The 16,473-nt window shown below is 38.6% G+C and overlaps 2 protein-coding genes across 2 annotated transcripts in view; one reads left to right on the plus strand and one right to left on the minus strand.

The window, feature by feature from the left end:
• The window catches only part of LOC107684498 (coiled-coil domain-containing protein 92-like), a 118,124-nt gene that overhangs the window by 4,280 nt on the left and 97,371 nt on the right, over positions 1-16,473 (plus strand). The gene's annotated exons all lie outside the window — the stretch shown is intronic.
• On the minus strand, positions 484-11,718 carry LOC107684501 (filamin-interacting protein FAM101A-like). Its single transcript, XM_016480769.1, has 4 exons — positions 11,456-11,718; positions 10,057-10,394; positions 2,224-2,333; positions 484-1,784 (listed from the first exon to the last, which is right to left on the minus strand). Exons 2-4 carry the CDS (start codon positions 10,270-10,272, stop codon positions 1,442-1,444), a joined length of 669 nt encoding a protein of 222 aa, XP_016336255.1. The 5' UTR covers positions 10,273-10,394; positions 11,456-11,718; the 3' UTR covers positions 484-1,441.

Consider the following 16,473-nt stretch of genomic DNA (forward strand, 5'->3'; position numbering starts at 1 on the left):
TAGCACGTCGGACGGCTTCTGAAACTCTTGTGCAAGAAATTATTCCACGTTTTCTGAGGTACAAACAGAAAGGGAGGAAATATATAAGGTTGCATTTCCCTTTCTCTGAATTTTACAGAATCTTTGGTCCAACCTTTCAAGTGCTCCTACACGTTGATTTGCCCTTAGTCATACCAACACATTTACAGCCCCCAAAAAAAACTTTCGATAAGTGCAACTTAAATATGTGACCCTGGACCACAAAACCAGTCTTTAGTCGCTGGGGTAGCCAAAAAAACACTGTATGGATCAAAATTATCGATTTTTCTTTTATGCCAAAAATCATTAGGATATTAAGTAAAGATCATGTTCCATGAAGATATTTTGTAAATTTCCTACTGTAAATCTATCAAAACTTAATTTTTGATTAGTAATATGCATTGCTAAGAACTTCATTTGGACAACTTTGCACCCTCAGATTCCAGATTTTCAAATATTGTCCTATCAAACAAACCATACATCAATGGAAAGCTTATTTATTCAGCTTTCAGATGATGTATAAATCTCATTCAATCTCAAAATCTCATATAGCTTCTATTTTCTCAGCCAGTTCTAATAATCTACAAATTAATGCCAATAGAGCTTAGTCATGATTAACACATTTAATTGAACACATCCGTGTTAAATTCAATACAGCATCTAACCTGACTACGGTCTAGAGACTTTGTGCTCTCATCCACATATAATGTGCTTATAGTCCTTGCATTTTGTTTTAATTATGAACTGTTTCCTGTTTGAGCATTTGTAAGAATCAGCAATACTAAGACGATAAAGTAGGCCCACATGGACTCTGCATGTTTTTACATTTTTAGGGGGAATATTGCATAAAATTGGGAAGAAAAAAAAAATAATGATAATAAAATAAAATACAATGTGAGGCACCAAAATGAAACCAAGCTAAATCTTAGTACCAGACACATAATGACTGATAAAAAAGATTGTGATTTCATTTTTGGAATTTTTAACTGACGTTCTTTTGTGTTCTGTGTAAATTTATCGGATCTTTCAGTGGAATTCTGAGGGCTCAGATTCCTTGCGGACCTGTCAGTCAGCACACAACAGAAACTGTTTTGCCCCAAATGCTTTTCCCTCCACCTGACTAGTATGACTGGATATTAAAATTAAAAGAAAAAAATCTCCAGATGTACATAAATACATCGCTGACACATAACACATGTAAAGACTGCACACACACTAAACTCCAGCTCATCCTCACTATCAAGTACCAATGTCACTGGAAGCAAAAGAACAAAATGACCCTCACTGACTTTTCGTTTCCTTTCTTTGAAGTCTCTTGCCATCCATTTGAATCAGGGTTTTAGTGCATGTACTCTGACTGTAGCTCTCTAGCCAAAGGGAGTTTTTGAATTTTGGGAAGGGTAACACATCTCTAATGTGTGTCTCAGAGGTCTTCTGTGTAAATGATGCATGGACTGGCGTCCTCTGTGGACTCCAGCCTGACTGTGGACACAAACCGCCGGTGCCCAGCTGCGTTTCTGTTGCCATTGTAGTTCAGCGTGGTGCGGTATGTATTCCGGGTGTGCTTGGGGAACACGATGGTCGTGCTTTGGAAGTGTAGCGGCCTGTGCCGTGGCTCAAAGTGTACCTCTGACTTGTAGCTGCGCCACGTGCAGTTCTGAACGGACACCACCGTCTCGCTGAAGGATGTGGCGGTCGGGAGCTGGGCGCAGAACACCTGGTCACAGAAGTGTCTGTCTGAAGCGTACTTCACTGCAGAGTTGAACCTGACAAGAATTCATCAGGCAAACATTATTTAACTAAGAATAAGGGAAATATGAGAGGGTTCACTCAAAGTCTGCGACCAACTTGGAAATCAGATTTTGAAAAAGTTGTGATGCAGAATAATGAGGAAATATCTCAGATTCTGCACTATTTCTAGGTCACTAGTCAAATACGTATATTTGTGACACTGGACATGTGACTTGTACAAATGGTCCGATGTTCTTTCATTGAAGCTGAGATGGTCTTTCTCAAATCATGATGGAGAACATGATCATCAGACAATCTGACATTCATTTGAATGTTTTTAATGTTTAATTTCACTTTTCAGCGAACTGAAACTGGTGGTCTCAGACTTTTGTATCTAGCTGTAGTTGAAAAAAAAAGTTTTTTAGTTTTTTTTTTTCAAACATTTGTAGTTAATGGTGATTATTTAACACTCACTTGATCTCTTTTTCTGGTTTGGGGTTAACCTCAATGCTCTCTCCATAGACCACAGGGTACATGCGTGACTTCGCATCTGGACCTTGAGAGTTCAGGAGCAAATATGGCAGCTACACAGGAAGACATTAAAGACACAGGAATTAGCCATCTAGCTAGCCATTAAAACCCATAATAACTGATGTTCAATCCTGGCAAAATATTTGTAAATTTGACATTGACATGCTTGTCAGTTTACTCATGTATGATGACAGCTAAACTGTATAATTGCCCATTGGCCACAGCAACTTTCTTACGTTTCATGTCTCATATTATTTTGTGGTCTCTTCTTTTCACATAATTTAACCTCAAATCAATTTGTCAATCAATCAGTCACAAAATAAACCCCTTAAGGTGACAGAAGAAATTGTTTGTCCTCTGAATCCGAACAATGTTTAGCATTTAGCAAAACAACATTTTAGCAATATCAAATGTGCAACAATCCTACAATATTTATCCTACAATGCCTATTCGTGTTTTGGTGTCTGCAATCAACACTAATGTGCTTTACAGTTTAAGTCTTTTTTTTAAACTGTGTTTTTTTTTTTAACAGTCCAGCCATTTAAATGTTATATTGAAAATTAAATTATTTTATGAGCAGACTTAATACACAGTCTAATACACTTTCAAGCAGTGTTATTTTTATTGTTCGTATACTATAATAGTATTTATTAAGATTTTGAAATCGTTTTTTATTTTTATATTTTCCATTTTCATTTCAGTTTTAGTATTATTGCTGTGTGGTTTGTCATTTTAATTTTGTAAATATTATTACTTTTATAATATACTTTTATAATCAATATTTCTGTTTTTATACATTTTTATTTCTCTTTTAATCATTTTAGTGCTTCAACTTCATTATTTTCAAAGGCAACGTTTCTACATTTTTAGTTTGTTTTCATCTAATAAATATATTGTATTTTATTTTAGTTTTATTTCTTGTATCTTTTTAATAATGAAAAGGTTTTTAATAGTTTTTGTTGCTTTAGTGTGTCTGCGTGCTGATATATAGCTATATTTGGCGCTCAGACAAACGATGACAATGCAGCAGTGTGTGTGGAGCACCTGCTCCAGTCATCAAACACACACACACCACGTGAGCGTTTAGCACCTTCCTCAGTGTCCAGCACGTACACGCTCTGCTTCTCACTCTCTGTCTCTGACACCTCATAAAACCCAATTCTTCAGCAGCATATCATCAGACAAACTGTCATCTGATGTGACATGGGAAACGGGGGCTCTTCCTGAGCTCGAGCGGAATATTTTTAACTCTCACATCCATCAAACAGTTTTTAAAGTGCACATTCATAGTTCAGAAAATGGCATTTTGAAACCAAAATGAGCATTTCTAAATGTTGTCGGAGACTGGAAGACGACTGCACTCATGCGTGTCCTTTGGGTGGGAATCGTTTTGTTTTCCCTCGTTACAAATCATACAACTTTGGCGGCACATGGTCATGAACAGGATGCCATCTCCTATACCAGGGAGGCGCTTATGGCATTGTGCTTGGTCTGTATGCACTTTGAAATACCCGCAGAACTGCGGAGATGACCGCAACAACGGATATTTGCTTTGCCGCAAGCTAGAGGCACAGTTCAGCACAGAGGTAAACAGGGAGGTTTATGACAACGTTTGAGGAGGAGAGGAAATCGTCCAGCTCTGCCTTCAATGATCCTGTTCAATGCCCGCTCACTTTGGAATAAAATGGATGCTCTTCAGTCACAACTTATTTATGATATTGTGATGCATTGCATTTTTAAATCTGTTTTTCAATTTAACAGAGGGTGGTCTGGCTCAGTTTAAGCCAAGAAAGTGAGTAATTAGCAGCAAAATTACAAATCCTCCCTTTACTAACATATATGCTGTTTATGAGAGGTTTCTGGCATCATGCTTTTGTCTCATGGATGTGGGCCAGTGAGAAAGGGATCGCGCCCTTGAGCATGTGCGTCTGTGTCCATATGAGTACGAGAGAGTGTGTGTTAAATCCAGGACGGATTCTGTGTCCACTGTGCTGTTACACAGTGTGCCGTCAGAGCACACACAAACCCTGTACACTCAGTGACATTAGAGACAGATCTCGACAGGGACAGAGCAGTTAAAGGGGTCATATGACATTGCTAAAAAAACATTATTTGGTGTAATGCAATGTGTTTGCATGGTTTAAGGTCAAAAAACACATTATTTTCCACATACTGTACATTATTGTTGCTCCTCTATGCCCTGCCTTTCTGAAACACGTCGATTTTTACAAAGCTCATCGGTCTGAAAAGCGCGTTGTGCTCTGATTGGCCAGCTGTCCAGTGTGTTGTGATTGGCCGAATTCCTCAAGCATGTGATGGAAATTCAGATTCAAGGAAATTCAAGGAAATTCAGGTTCAGAAAACTTTCCTCCGTAAAATGCGCTGCACACACTCGAATATTTGGGTTGTACTGTTCTGGAACAGTGTTGCAAACAAAACTTTACCACTGATTTCTAGTTGTGTCTTCTTTTGGAAGGCCAAACAAAGTAGTTTGGCTTTCGAAATGAAACACAGCGTCTCCATGACATGATGGCGGCGCAACAATACTACAGTGAGAATAAAAGTTGCGCCTTCTTTCTTTGTGTATACATTTGGGCAGTGTTATGCAAATCTTCCCACATAGTGACGTAGACATGTGGGGGCGTGTTTGAACGAGGCGTTTTAGGAAGGCATGGATGAGCGTTCACTTTTATAAAGAATATCTCTTTGGGTTTGAGACTTTAATCTTTGCGACTTTACGGATCTTCTTTATGCGCGAACAGCTTTTAACACTCCGAAGACAAAGGAAAACATGAAATCGCATCATATGACCCCTTTAAAGGTTCAACAGGATGGCTGCAGTGGACGCCTCAACCAAACAGTATCTTAATCAAAGCTTGAAGGCTGAAGAGAGTTTGACATTACAGTGGCATCACTATATTGACTGACTGGGTCAGGAGGTCTAGAATAATTATTTCATCCAAGGAGGTCTAGAATACTAAGAGAAAGCCAGGTATTATACTTAATACATTATACTAGATTTCACCAGATGTCAATTTGATATTGTAGAGAAATATAAACACTGGAAAAATATCTACTGTAATAAAAAATGTCTAACTGATAGTTTACTTGTCAAAACTAAAAATAATGGCAACAGGCCTCTGGCCATCAATGGAGAAAATATGCTTTTTTTTCTCACAGACGATGCAGTTACAGCATCTACCAGCAGGGGCGAATGGGATGACGCTAACTAGTCAAACCTTCATTTGTACAAATAAACATCACACTTGTGCATAAGGTTTTAATGGTATTACTACTCTTACTGATACTGCTAATCGATCTGATACTTTGTAATCTGGTGATTGTGAATTTTCTAAATTGCATCCTAGACGAATGTCTTGATATTTTCTCATATAGAAATGGTTGGTGAGATACAATTTGCAACACATCATTTATGTAGCATTAATAAACATTGTGTATTTTCTTCAGTACCGAAAGCAGAACAGATAACATCCAAGCGTATCGGTACTACAGCCTTTCATCATTTAGCCCTGGGGCCCGAATGATACCAGGTTTTGGTACCTATCCCTACATACAGTTAGAGGTGTTCAGGCTGGACACAGGGCTGTATTTAAACTCTCATGCCTGTTGTTTGGGGCTCTATACTGACATCTAGTGGCCTGAATTTCCTGATCGAATGTTTTTATTCACTGCTACCTTTTCATACTGGAGGTGTCCGATTGATCTTTGCCTTGTTTGGTTTCATATGTTTTTAGTCTCTACTAGTAATGTTCCGGTTGTAAGTTTGTCTTTGTTATGGATCTGTTTGTTTGCTTCCGTTGTCTTTTACTAGGGGCACTGCTCAGCAGGCGACCTGGCTGCGTAATTGAGTTAGAAAGGAGTATTTTTGGCCTATTTCGAACTATTGTGATTGTTTGATTGGAAGACTGGAAGATGACTGCACTCATGCGTGTCCTTTGGGTGGAAATCGTTTTGTTTTCCCTCGTTACGAATCATACAACTTTGGCGGCACATGGTCATGAACAGGATGCCATCTCCTATACCAGGGAGGCGCTTATGGCATTGTGCTTCATCTGTATGCGCTTTGAAATACCCGCAGAGCTGCGGAGACGACCGCAACAACGGATATTTGCTTTGCCGCAAGCTAGAGGCACAGTTCAGCACAGAGGTAAACGACAGCGTTTCAGGAGGAGAGGAAATTGTCCAGCTCTGCCTTCAATGATCCTGTTCAGTGCCCACTCACTACGGAATAAAATGGATGAACTTCGAAATAATTAAAATTTCTGTTGAGAATATTGGGATGCAAGCATTATGGCTGTGACAGAGACGTGGCTTCAGGCCGACGTCCCCGATGTCTACGTTGAGTTGGACGGTTTTACACTGGTGCGAGTGGACCGAGATCTGGTCAGGTCAGGATAATCCTGCGGAGGTGGGGTTGTGTTTATATTAATGATCGGTGATGTGGATGCATTACTGTGAGGGAGACCTTTTATTTGCCACGTGAGTTTGGCAATGTTGTCATCTGCGTTGTTTATGTGCCACCGGATGGAAATGCTGTAAGAGCTGTGACGCAGGAGTGTGAGTGCATGCAACAGCAGCTCCAACGCACCCCTAATGCTTCTTTGTTTGTATTGGGTGATATGAATCACTGTTATCTTTAAAAATTTCTTCCTGGTTTTCAACAAAATGTCAACTGCAATACAAGGAACACTAATATTTTGGACAAGTGTTATGGGAACATATCCAATGCATATACTGTGAAAGTTAAACCACCACTAGCAAACTCAGACCATAATACCGTGCTTCTCGTTCCTGTCTACCGTACCTTGCTGAAGTCAATTAAGCCTGTGAACAAGGTGGTGAGACTTTGGTCTTCAGAAAAAGTGGAGATATTGAAAGGCTGTTTTGTCTGTACTGACTGGGAGGTGCTGTATGATCCAAATATTGACATGCATAATGAAATCAGGTCTGTGTATGTCAAATTCTGTGAAGATTCTGTGATTCCAGTTAAACATTTTTCAAATAACAAGCCTTATATCACCAAGGAGGGTAAAGAGTGCATAAATCAGAAACATTTGGCTTTTAAACAATGGGACCCTGAACTTTTAAAACTGGCTCAGAAAAAGCTTAATCATAAAATAAGAGAAACTCGTAAGAATTACAGACAACTGATAGTGATCCGAGTAAAAATAAAAAAAAGTTGTGGTTTAAGGTAAGGTGTATAACTAATATGATAGGATGAGTTTGCAGGTTGTAAATGAAGAGACAAAAGTACAAATAGAGGAACTGAACTGAACTAATCATCTAATATCGATCAATATTAAGTCTACAGTATACTGTCCTGTGCATTTTATTTTTATTCTTATTTTTTCATCGTACTTTTTCCATACCTATATTTATATATAATTTTCTTGTGTTTGTATTCTTTAATAATTGCACTGTCCATGGAGCGGACCTGACATACATTTCACTGCTGGTCATATATTCTCTATATAACCATGTATGTGACATAAAAATCTTGAATCTCTTGAATCTTGATCTTGAATATCAATAAATTTGAAATAGACCCGCAGCCACAAAATGAGAGGGAAAAGGCAGATATATCCTCTGCAAGCATGCATACTGCAAATAGCATACTATATATACATGCTGGGATAGACGCCCTCGCAAGGCAAGGTTGCCATGAACGGAAAAAAATACAAAGTGCAGCAAACAATGATGGCTTTGTATGCCTACGTTTTCTTTTCTACTCTGAGAGAGCATTTGGTCCTCATATACTGCATGTTGCCTGCAGGCTCGACCACATTTGTATACTTTAAGTAATAGGATTTTGGAAACAGCATCATGTTCATCAAAAGTTCATGTTGCACAAATAAAGTTATGCTGCTCCTTTCTATTTTATTGAGTGAAACGCTTTATTGCAGCGGCGTCCCAACAAGTGCATGCATGTTTCTTGAAGAGGAGTGTCTGAGTGATCATTTCTACACTCCAAAATGCCTTTAGATAGTTGCTCTTAGCGGCATGCTCAGGCAAAGCATTTATGTTGCACGACAGAGACAAATGCAGCTCAATCACGTTAACAGTCGAGCAGCGTATCAGTTCAGTTCAGGCCTCTCATACTGGAATCTGTTTAATAGAAGGAGTTGTTGTATTGTTAGTGCTAAGCCATGTTTCCTCAGGGAAAACTGAATTTCCTGCCCTAGAAGATGCACCCATTATAAAGTGTTGGAAAATGTTTTCTTTCTATGCTAATCTGAATCTTCTAGCATTGTGGATACTCTGAAGTATTGAGACACTGCCAGGAGTTTTTCATTATAGTAAAGTAGCCCTAGTTCAGTATGATAGGGCACTTAGATTTAAATAGATGGCCATGTCAAATGTGGACACTGTTAGTTTAGCATGCTATGCAATCTTTCAGAGGCAGAAATAAGACTCTGGGTTATGCTGAGGCACTTGTGCAGTGCTATACTGTAGCACAAACATGCACTGTCGAGTAATACTGTACCATGATATATTTGTGTATGTGTGTGTCTCAGCACTACTTGTGTGTATGTATGTGCTGTAAAAGGGTTGTTATGAGGAAGCTATGAGGGACAGAGAGATTGGTTACAGTTACCACATTCACCAAACACAAGGTCAACTTGTTTACAGAAACTCTTTCTCTCTAGTCGCTTCTTGTCATCCCTGCTTCATTAGAGTGAGTCTCCAGAGGCACGAGCACCTGAACCTCTTTCTATTTCAGGATTCTGCCCTATTACCTCTCATTATTTGTCTCTGGCCACCACACTGTCAACAGTGTCAGTTTGTGTTTACGTCAAAAAAATAAATATGTACTTCAATATTCTAACATGTAGTTTTGGATTGAATCTACTTCATTTAAAAACGTGCTCTCATGTGACTTTCGAATTGTTCTGTTCATACAGAAGCGGCTTGAATGCTGCCAGTATGAATGAGTAACTGAAGTCAAACGCCTTAACCATTTGTAAATATCATCTGTATCCATAGTGAATATGAAATGGCGACTACCATAACAACAGATAATCATATTACAACTGATATGATGTTATTTAAAGTTGCTATGAAATGAAATACCTATTTTCTAAATGCATGATATTGATCTTTATTGTATTGTAGTCCATTTAAACCCATTGCTTTTTTGCGATCAACCTCAAACTCGCATTACAGATATGCCTCCATCTAATCAACAACTGAGCCAAGTAATGTTTTTCTTTTTTGATAATCCGTTTCACTCCGCAAAAAATATCTGCCTCTACTTCTGTTACATCATGACTTAAATGAGTGCATTTAAGGTGTAGGTTCATCTGTCAAAGGACAAAACTGATGGAAGGCAACAACTGGATCTAAAACCTTTGGATGACACACAGCTCATATCTCCAAAGCCACACATGAACACAGTTCAAATATCACTGACGTTTATAACTTGTGTGTGCGAAATAACCATACTCAAAAAGGCAAACATAATGCATTGTGTTTTTCAGTTTTGTTGTTTTATCTCCTTTTAAAACTGATTGCTTCCACTCATAGTCCTCATGCATTTGTCTAAATACTGCACATGATTTACCCAAGTAGGGCATGTTCCTGCATCAACATCCTTTTCCTGGACAACAAGCAGTATACCCTAACCCTACCCCTAAAATCAGTGCACCGATTGGTTGATAGGAAAACTGTTCCACTGCCAGCAAAGGATGTTGATTGAGGAACAGGTCCTTCTTGGGTCTCATTTAAGCTCTGAGGCTTCATTAGATGAATGCATACCAGTTTGCCTTCCCGGGTCTCCTTTCTGCAGTATCCTTGCAGCTCATTTGGGGTTGAGCAGCTGCTGGAGCGCGACTCGAGGATCCCCGGTGACAGAGAGTAGAAGGGCGGACTGGGGCTTGGAGGGAGTCCTGAATCCGGACTATCAAGCAGTCCATCCCGGTTCTTTCCTTTCAAACTCTCATCCATAGCTTGCAAATGTAAATGCCCCACCATTTCTGGAAGAGCGTAAATGTTTTAAACCAGCGAATTCACTCCAGGAACGACAATACGAGAGGTATAAGCCTAAAGTCCCATTATCAGAGCCACAGACAGAGTCCTGGTGTCCCAATAGATGCCTAAAACGAAAGTATTACAATATATATTATATGGGAGAATTGGGCTAGTTTTCACTAGAGTCAATTTTGATTTCAGTGAATATTTCTCAGGGTAGGTTTCTTTTTCAGAGTCAGTTTCTATATAGACACAGACCTGGGGCCAGTTGCATAAACTTAGCCACCATGTTAAGACTGTGTCTTAAGAACTAGTTTGACCAACTAGCAGTTGCCAAGAATCAGTCTTACTTTACCAATACAAATAAGAACAATCAACCTTTTCATAACTGAATTAAAAAAGTTATGACCAGTCTTGAAGAAAAAAAAAAATTAGGTGACTACATTTTTAAGACTAGTCTAAACAGTTTATGCAACCGGCCCCTGGTCTATATAATGCAGGGCACGATGTCACACTAAATGGGGTAAGTTGTCACAACAGATTCTGTGATTAAACGGTCTATTATAGGCTTTTTAGCTAGATTAAAATGGTAATGAAACACAAAAGTAAAGTAAACCAGTTATGACAAACAAAACAATGCATAAAACAGCAAACATGTAAATGGTAACTATATTTCAAACTATTGTTTTTGCCCCAAAATACTATTATTGTATGACAATTTGCCCCGAGCTTACAGTTTTATAAGAAACACACACAAAACCTTGTTTACTGAGATATAGCCCTTGTTACAACTAGCCCCGGTCTACCCATTTTACATAAAATGTTGTAATTCATTATAAAATAATTACTAAAATATTTACAATAAATAATGGCTGACTTAAAACCTAGTGTGCTGCTATGCCAGACAGCAGGTTAGGCATCATAAGCGCGTTCGAACACTAATCTCAACTAGAACGTTCAATCGCTCCCATGATGCCCAAAATACCGCCTAGGTAGGCAGCTCGTTCGGTTTCGAAACGCCGCCTCATATGTTCCCAAACGTGCGCGTTACAGGATAATGCATGGACAAGTTCTTCTAGTTATTTGTACTTAATTAAAAGACAACCAAATGTCACACTTAATGCTCTCTATTATACATTTAGACTATATGTGGGAGGAAAATGTGCCTCAAAGTTTTTTTTGTTACCTTTGAATTTAGAAATCCCGCCGGTTAAAACTCCGTGAATAAAGGGTTCAGCGCATAACACTTTAGTTCATGATCTCAGAAAAAAAAAAAAGAAGGTAAAATCCACAAACAGACGCGATGACTTCCTCGCAGACAGTTTAAGAAGTGCGAGAAGAATACCAAAAATCTGTAAAGTCTCACAATAGTCCCCAGCTCATTAGTGCCGGTGTTTTCTGTCCGTCTCTTGCCCTTCTGGAAGCGCAGAAGTGTCTCTGGCAGCAGCGGTGCGCACACTGACCGCCAGCCTTTATGCGCCTGGAGCCAATCCAGAGCCGCCGAGGCGATGATGCCATTACCAGCGCCGGCCAGCAGGGGGAGAACTGCATTTGACAGTTCTAACTTCTGACCTACATTTTAGCAAAAAGTTTAGTTTAGCGGGAAAAACAAAACAAATTGTCGCGCACATCGAATCAATTTACACATTTTAAAGTTATTTAAAATTGATTTCTATTGCTGAAATAAAGAGTGAAATGAACCTCAGTGATTTCTGAAGAACATTTATGTGCTTAATTGGCCTCAGCTCTTGAGAAAGTGTATTGGGTTTTGTGGGATTAGTGTGTCACACTTTTGAAAATTAGGGTGACCAGGTTTTTGGCAGAGACACAGCTTGCATTCTCTGTAATGTAATGCAATTCTGTTGAGAACCATGAGCTGCTCAGAAAGACATTGAGGACACTTCATTTTAAGTCAGTCAGATTACAGCTGAAACAGGGACACACCTCATAAAACAGGGAGTGTCCTGGGTAAACCGCCACTTCAGCAGAGGACACTTGTCATTTCTTTATACCACATGCGCCATTTGATTATTGGTGATAACTGACCGTAATGGAAACAAAAATGAACTGCTGCACACAGTCATGTGCATGGCTGCTATGTAGACTACTGTTTGTGTGTAAACAGTCACTATAGCCTACTTGACAGAATTAAGTGCTAAAATGCATTTGAGATGCAGTCACTTGGATTTTGGCATACTGATAGCATATATATATATTAATTATGTGTTAATATAAGTAATTAGGTTAACCTAATTGTTCATATGCATATGTAGCATGTACAGGCAAACTATAACACTAGAGAAATGTGTTCATAAACATTTTAAGACTAACATATGCAGTTTAACTTTTAAGTGCTTTGTATTTTTATAAACAGCAGTAAATCGCATGAAAAATGTGCACCAGTGAAATACTTGTGAAACTGACTGAATATGCAATATACACCATTTGCCAATCAAGAACAGTTCAACCAAAAGTCAACAGATATAACTACTCTCCCTTGGTCTTCCTTGATCTTTGTTTATAGTGTCAGTGTAACATAGCAACAGCTAATGCGGCTGTTACACAACTGTAACAAATGTAAAAGATATCTGTGTTTCTGCTTCCTTACAGTAAATGGCACAAGATTCTGTATTGTGTGGGACAGTTGGCAACCCTCATGCCTCAGCAACCTAAGGAAAATATTTACTTGGTCAGAAACTATGCAGAAGCCTAGTCTGAGCCATCTTGCGTGTAAGCTGTGTGAGTGTGAACGAGCGGGTCGGTGTGTAGTTGTATTTCAGGCCTGGGTGGAGTAAGGGTGGGCACTTCCACTCTTCAAGGCATTTGTACTAAACCAAAAACACTTACGCGCACATATATGTCTGACAGAAAAACAAAGGAAGAAGATAACAATGCTGGCAGTAAAACCAGATAAAAGCAATGGGAGAATTTGGCAGTCATTTACAGATGTGCTGTTTGTTTGAACCTGAAGAAGAGTTAGTCACTGATTCTGGGCAAAGATACATGACTGGTTCAAACACAGAAACACGTGCATAAACACACACAATCATGAAACACATCCAGAGAACTGACGGAGGCTTTGATGGTTCAGCAGTTTTCTGACTTTACCTCGGCAAATTGCCAGGAATCACAGCAAAGCATTTATTGTTTGAATGGGATTTTGCCAAACAAAGGTGCCTTCATAACACATAAGTGTTGAGTGTTAGAATAAACTCCCCAGAAACCCAGAACTCTTTCTGTCATTCACACACACGCCTGCATATATAAATGTAAATATCAAATGTAGCCGGAAATGACAATTATCGGGGTCCAAGCACAATGGAAAGGGGCAGAAAGTGACCTCAATTTCCAAATATGGCACAACAGTATATAACTGTCATCTAATGCTGGTGAATTTCAACATTCTTAAGTAAACTTGCAAAGTTTTAAGTATACATTTGATATCGTGCCTCTACATTTTGTGTGTCTCCAAAATGCCAAAAACATTCATGAAGACTTTAATGAAGAACAATTTGATGAACCTTTTCCTCAGAAGGGAGTCTAATACAAAAAAATTGTGCAGCAATAGAATCAGCAGTCTAGGACAGGTTTGCTTAAAGGGAAATTTGTATGTCATTATTATAATGTCACCTAAAGCTTGAGATGTGAGATCATTATAACAAATTTGATATCTAGGCACTTTACTGTTTATGATATCCAAACACAATTAGGGACGAAGAATCGTCATAAATCTGAATAAACTTTCGATGCTTGGATCCATAAATGGTTTTTATACATTCACTTTTTTTTTTTAATCAGAAAAAGGATATTATAGTAAAATATGAATATTATTATAACTAACTGTGAATTATGAAAAAGACAGACGGTGTGGACTGTTTTATGCACTATAGACCATATACTCGGTGTGTTCGCAGAGGATCTTCACTCACTTTGACTTTGTTTTTCTTCAGTATACAGTACAAAGAGTCCACTGTATGAGAAGGATCTCTCACTCTCTCTCCCTCTTCCTTCACATACACACAAACTCATGCATTTGTCGTATGTTGTATTGACTCACTGTAGTGATTCATATTCCCTGTCTGAAATGGTGTGTTTGGAAATAGTTATAAGTGATGACCCTTTCAGACATTGTGTTGTTTTACTCCTTCTCTCTCTCTCAAAACCAGACAGACTTAGCGTATAGTGTGTGTATGTGCCGGAAAGAAGAAAATAATGTTTACTGTATAAGACATGAGTGTGTTGGAAAATGGAATGGGACTTTTTGGGTACACACACACACACACACACACACACACACACACACACGTGTCGTTGTACAAAGCAATCACACACATCCTTCTCCAGTCTTCACACCTGTTGGCACTGATAATACAGCAGTGAAACCTGGCAACCTCATGCATTCACACACATGCATACTGCCAAACCAGCTGTGAAGAGGACGGTCCAAGTCCAGGTGTGTGCGTGGGTTTCAATGGTTTTTGAGTGAGAGAGTTTGTGCATGTACAATGCGTCTTTCTAAACTTCATGTTTGGTTTACATTTTCAGAGGAAAAAACACTCACCTGAGCTTCACCTTCAGTCAATCATACACACAAATAAACCTCAGTTTTCTGGAATAGCTCCCTACATAAACAAGTTTTAATGAGGCCAGGGTTGCTCGCTCAAAGAAAAAGACTATTTCTAACACACACACGCACTCTGTGGCATTGATACTAAAACTGTGAGGCAACAATGCTCCCATTCTAGTGCACTGAAACCGAACAGCATCAGTTATGATGGTCAAAGATGTTCTTGGCTATTTTTGTCATAAATTATATTTTGACCGCTTATTTGATCATAATAGTTGATTATAATTGATTAATCATAATTAACACCAGATTTCAGAATTTTTTTCTGACTGCTACACATGTGCACAGTACAGTATATTGTGTTGCTTTGTTGGGAGACCAGGGTAAAATGAACCACAGGATCAGATGAGCCAGTCTTGTTTATAGGGAACCAGTTACAAAAATGCACGTGACTGCAGTGAAATACAGTACATAAGTCAATAAAATGTTTTTTTTTCCCAGTAGCTAAGGGATAATCAGTATTACCTGTATTTTGTTGACCTTAAAAAAGCTATGACCCATCTTAAAGTAGTTTATGCAACTTGCCCCTGCAGTAAGTTGTGCCAAAATACAAAATACTTGTTCTAGGCAGCATATCTATCAGATTCTTAAATAAAGTAATACATTTATTCAGCAATAATGCATTAAACTGATCAAAATGACAGTGACAAGACTTTTACATTGTTACCAAAACATTTTTTTCAAATAAATGCTGTTCTTTTTTACTTTCTACTCAAAGTTTGCACAAAAATATGAAGCAGCACATTGGTAATGATAAAAAATTAGTTTCTTGTGCAGCAGATCAGCATATTAGTTTAATCGCATCAGGTTGCTCACAGACACAGTGTATGTTGGGCATAGCTGATCTTTTAGGTGTTTGTTTTTCTCATAAAGGCTATTTGAAGCAGACAGTGTGCTGACAGTGCTGTTCAGAACCCATCCCAGACGGGGAGTTTTCTCAGCTCTCTGTGAATGCGTGTGATAGAGAGAACGAAACAGACAGAGATAGACAGAAAGAGAGGAAGAGAAAGAGGGGAAAGTTGGAGCAGGCCCCAATGTAAGGTTACATCAAGTGCTTAATCTGAAGCTGTCGGGTTGATGGATGGGGTTTGGAGTTTCTAAATATATCTCGGGCGACCCCTTTGAGTGCACACACATTCAAGCTCATGACTGCAGAACTGCATCTGGTTTCAATGTCTGTAGACCCTCTGCAGAGATATGGGTCTCCACTGCTCCTCTCGCATCAAAACACTCTCTCTCTCTCTCTCTCTCTCTCTCTCTCTTTCTCTCGTTTCCCATTTTTTTTATCTATTTTTCTCCTTTTTCTGTTTTCCCAGTTCACAAAGGAGCAAATCTTTCAGTAATTACTGCAGGGATATTTTAGTTTTTGGCCATTTTCTCAAGCATCTTAGACACAGCAGTTATTACTTTATTTAATTTAACTTAATTAAACGTAATATAAAAAAATGTAAAGCAATACAAAATATTAAATTATCAAAGGGGTCATATGATGTTGCTAAAAAGAACATTATTTTGTGTATTTGGTGTAATGAAATGTTTATGCGGTTTAAGGTTCAAAAAACACATTATTTTCCACA

This window comes from Sinocyclocheilus anshuiensis, unplaced genomic scaffold (genome assembly GCF_001515605.1).
Source record: "Sinocyclocheilus anshuiensis isolate Anshui unplaced genomic scaffold, SAMN03320099.WGS_v1.1 scaffold1, whole genome shotgun sequence".
In the NCBI taxonomy this organism is placed as follows: Eukaryota; Metazoa; Chordata; class Actinopteri; order Cypriniformes; family Cyprinidae; genus Sinocyclocheilus; species Sinocyclocheilus anshuiensis.

Coding starts and splice junctions, on each gene's coding strand:
- LOC107684501 (XM_016480769.1), bottom strand. CDS start 10,272: ATGGTGGGGCATTTACATTTGCAAGCTATGGATGAGAGTTTGAAAGGA. Junction 2,334..10,056: donor AGACCCGGGAAGGCAAACTG/GTATGCATTCAT, acceptor CTTCCTGTGTAG/CTGCCATATTTGCTCCTGAA. Junction 1,785..2,223: donor AAACCAGAAAAAGAGATCAA/GTGAGTGTTAAA, acceptor AATTCTTGTCAG/GTTCAACTCTGCAGTGAAGT.